The 4,352-nt window shown below is 36.6% G+C and overlaps 1 protein-coding gene across 1 annotated transcript; it reads left to right on the top strand.

Annotated features, from left to right (window-relative positions):
• Nucleotides 1-1,697: 1,697 nt before the first annotated feature.
• LOC141679831 (uncharacterized) lies at nt 1,698-3,295 on the top strand. Its single transcript, XM_074486215.1, has 3 exons — nt 1,698-1,997; nt 2,136-2,732; nt 2,822-3,295. The coding sequence occupies exons 1-3, from the start codon at nt 1,698-1,700 to the stop codon at nt 3,293-3,295; spliced, it is 1,371 nt and encodes a 456-aa protein (XP_074342316.1).
• Nucleotides 3,296-4,352: the final 1,057 nt, after the last annotated feature.

Raw genomic sequence — 4,352 nt, 5'->3', positions numbered from 1 at the left:
AAGGATTGTAAGTTGTAGTTATCTAGTCAAATTATCATGCATTTGTACTTAATGTTTTTGACATCATCAAATATCTGTTAAACTTGTATATTATGATAATTTACAAGTTGGGGGAGATTGTTAGATATATTTGTGATATCATGTCTAATATAATTTCTGTTTAGTTTTCAGATCTTACTTAACAGGACAAATCAGTACTTAACTGGAAATCAGTACTTATACTGAAGTCAGGACTTAAGATATCAGAACTTAAGTTATCTGGGAAATATTTATCAGGAGATAATATCAGGACTTATGGAGACGTTCAGATAAGGAAGGCGGCTGATTGAAAGGAAAGAAGATCAAGACAAACATAAGAAGAGATATGCATGGAGAAGAATTCTATGAGGAATAGAATACTTGGAAAAAAGATAACTGATTGATATATATTAGGAAACAGAATTGTATTTTATATCAATTAAAAGATTATCTTGTAAATGTGTAGTATATAAACACAGACATAGGGTTTACACTATAAGTGTTATCATAGTCGAGTTTATTATTCATTGTAACCCTAGCAGCTCTCGTGATAATTTGTTCAACACTGAGAGAGAACAGTTCATTGTAACAGAGTTTATTATGTTAAGTAAAATCTATATTTTGTTACTTGAGTTCTTATATTTGATTTGATTGTAATAAACACTGTATTCAACCCCTTCTACAGTGTGTGTGACCTAACAGAATCGGTGATCGATTAAACCTTTCATGAATAATGTACAATGTAATATAATCCCTTTTACCTAATATTATAGATTAAACTAGAGGCATGTAATGTGTCATCCTCATCATAGTTTAATCCAGGTTTCTTTGATCAATGGGCAGACTATCATATCAAATCAACATTTGAGCGTGGCCACGCATTTCATAGTCTAGCTCACACAAGAGGCCAATAATATCACTCCTAAAATAGGAGGCTTAAATCTCATCTAGATCATTCATATTTCTCATATGATTCATAATATACCCAATATCCACTTTTATCATTAACCGGTCAAGGATAACTTTTAATGGAATCAATGTATATAAATTCTCGTATAGAAATATAATGACTTCAGGTGTAAGGACCATTACATCATTATCACTGTGAGAATTACTTATGACACAACAGACATGTAGAATCTCACATTGGGTCTTTCCAGCACCATGTACATATACATCTGCCCGTGTTTTTGACTTTAGTATCACTATACCAATGATCAATGAGATGTGATCATCAGTCAACAAACACACCAATCTTAATGCATTATTATTGTCCCTTAATAATAATACTCGACTAGGGACCTTTAGGAATATTGATACTATTCTCATAATCTCATTTCTAAGTCATGTAGTTAGAGATATAGAATTGCATATTATATTTCAAGGACATTTATTAATCTAACATTTATATCGCAGTAAATTAAGAATTAATAAATTATAAAGAGAATAATCGATAGAACATAAACATTAATAATCCTAATGTCTTAAACTAAAACATTATAGTGTTGTCTCTAGGGCACAAACACTAACTCCGAAACCATCATAACTTCAGCTGGAGCAATAATCAGAGTGGTAAGCAATATCCACAACAGCCTTACTAGCAGTGTGGAGCCAAGCCATTTAACCCTCCTGGTTTTCAACAACAATATACACCAAGGAAACAATTTCAACCACAAGAAATGCAACAACAAGCTCATGGAAGTGTTGTTCAATCTTCGAATGAAAAATATAAATTGGAAGAATTGAGGCTAATGTGTAAAAGCCAAGCGGTTTCGATCAAAACTTTGGAGAATCAAATAGGACAAATTGCTAATGCGTTGTTGAATAGACCACAAGGAACTCTTCTTAGTGATACAGAGGCTAACCTAGGCAAGAGGGAAGTCAAAGAACAGTTGAAAGCAATCACTTTGAGATCTGGAAAAGTCGCTAACCATCAAAAATTAGTAGCTGAGAAAAAAGAAGAATTGCACCGGCAGAAGGTCAGCACGCCCGCGCTACCTCTCAGCGCGCTCGCGCTCTCCCCTGAACCAAAAAATGGAAATCTTGATAATGCGTATCAGAAGGATGGTGAAGCGAAAACGAACAAAAATTCTGATGAATAATCTACTCCTGAGCAGAATACAAACAACAAACAGGTCTATCTGCCTCCTCCATATCCAAAAAGACTTCAGAAGCAGAAGATCAACAAGCAGTTTGCAAAGTTTCTGGCGGTTTTCAAGAAATTGCATATTAACATACCTTTTACGAAAGCTCTAGAACAGAGGCCGAGCTATGCGAAGTTCATGAAGGGTATTCTATCTCAGAAGTTGAAACTTGAGGAGTTGGAAACTGTTGCTCTAACGGAAGAGTGCAGTGCGTTGCTGCAACATAAATTGCCTCGTAAACTTAAAGATCCGGGAAGCTTCACGATACCATGCACTATTGGAAAGTTATCTTTCGATAAGTCCTTGTGCGACTTGGGAGCTAGTATCAATCTGATGCCATTATCTGTCTTCATGCAACTTGGGTTGCCTGATCAAAAACCTAGAAACATTTCCTTACAACTGGCTGATCGGTCCATCACTTATCCGGGAGGTATAGTGGAAGATGTCTTGGTTAAAGTGGATAAACTCATTTTTCCTTCTGATTTTGTCATTCTAGACTTTGAGGAGGATAAGAAGATTCCTACTATCTTGGGAACACCATTCTTAGCTACAGGCCGAATTTTGATCGATGTGCAAAAAGGAGAGCTTACAATAAGGGTTCAAGATCAGGATATCACTTTTAATATGTTCAATGCAATGAATTCCCAACAGATGAATAGGAGTGCTATAAAGTAGAACTGGTCGACTCGGTAGTGAAATCGGAGATGGAGCAATTGCTAAGGTCAGATACCTTAGAGAGAGCTTTAACAAGGGAATCTGAGATTGAAGACGAAGAAGGAGTAGAGCAACTTCAATTGTTGAATGCATCTAAGTGGAAGAGGAAGTTGGATATACCATTCGAGTCACTTGGAATAGCAGAGCTAAAAAATTCTCAGGAACATCTTAAACTATCTATTAAAGAAGCTCCCATACTTGAGCTCAAGCCACTGGCAGATCACTTGAGGTATGCATTTTTAGGTGATCCATCTACATTACCTATTTTTATTGCATCTAGCCTGTCAGGTAGTGATGAAGACAAGATTTTGCGAATTTTAAGAGAGTTGAAATCAACAATCAGATGGAATATAGCAGATATCAAGAAAATCAGCCCTTCTTATTGTATACAAAAAAAATCTGCTGGAGGAAGGAAGTAAACTTACGTTGAACATCAGAGAAGACTCAATCCTATCATGAAAGAGGTGGTAAAGAAAGAAATTCTTAAATGGCTGGATGGAGGGATCATTTATCCTATTTCGAACAGTTCATGGGTGAGCCCGATGCAGTGTGTGCGAAAGAAAGGAGGCATTACATTTGTAGCTAATGAGAAGAATGAGCTCATCCCTACTCGGACAGCCACAGGGTGGAAAGTATGCATGGATTATTTGAAGTTGAATAAAGCCACCAGAAAAGATCATTTTCTACTTCCATTCATCGATCAAATGCTTGATAGGTTGGCTGGTCATGAGTATTATTGCCTTCTGGATGGGTACTCAGGTTATAATCAGATTTCTAATGCCCCAGCAGATCAGGAGAAGACCACTTTTACTTGTCCTTTTGGCACTTTCACTTTCCGCCGAGTTTCTTTCAAGCTTTGTGGTGCACCTGCTACTTTTCAAAGATGCATGATGGCCATATTTTCTGACATGATTGGTATAAATATTGAGGTATTCATGGATGATTTTTCCGTTTTCGGATCTTTGTATCATGAGTGCTTGCATAATCTGGGTTTGGTGCTGAAAAGGTGTGTTGAGACCAATCTGGTGCTTAATTGGGAAAAAGGTCACTTCATGGTGCAACAAGGTATCATTCTTGGGCACAAGGTATCTAGCAAGGGGCTGGAAGTGGATAAGGCAAAAGTGGAGACTATCGAAAATCTTCCTCCACCAATCTCAGTTAAAGGAATCCGCAGTTTTCTTGGTCATGCGGGTTTTTATCGGCGATTCATTAAAGACTTCTCCAAAATTTCTAAACCCTTGTGCAATTTGTTGGAGAAGGATGTTCCCTACAAATTTGATGAAGAATATTTAGCTACCTTCAAGATTTTAAAAAAGAAGTTGACTACAACACTTGTTATTACTGCACCTGATTGGGGTGAGCCTTTTGAGATGATATATGATACTAGCAACTATGCAGTGGGTGTTGTTCTCGGTCAGAGAAAGAAGAATATTTTCCATGTGGTTTACTATGCTTGTAAAACCTTTAATGATGTTC

Source organism: Apium graveolens, chromosome 8 (genome assembly GCF_009905375.1).
Source record: "Apium graveolens cultivar Ventura chromosome 8, ASM990537v1, whole genome shotgun sequence".
NCBI classification, from domain to species: domain Eukaryota; kingdom Viridiplantae; phylum Streptophyta; class Magnoliopsida; order Apiales; family Apiaceae; genus Apium; species Apium graveolens.
This window is presented reverse-complemented; position numbering and strand designations above follow the sequence as displayed.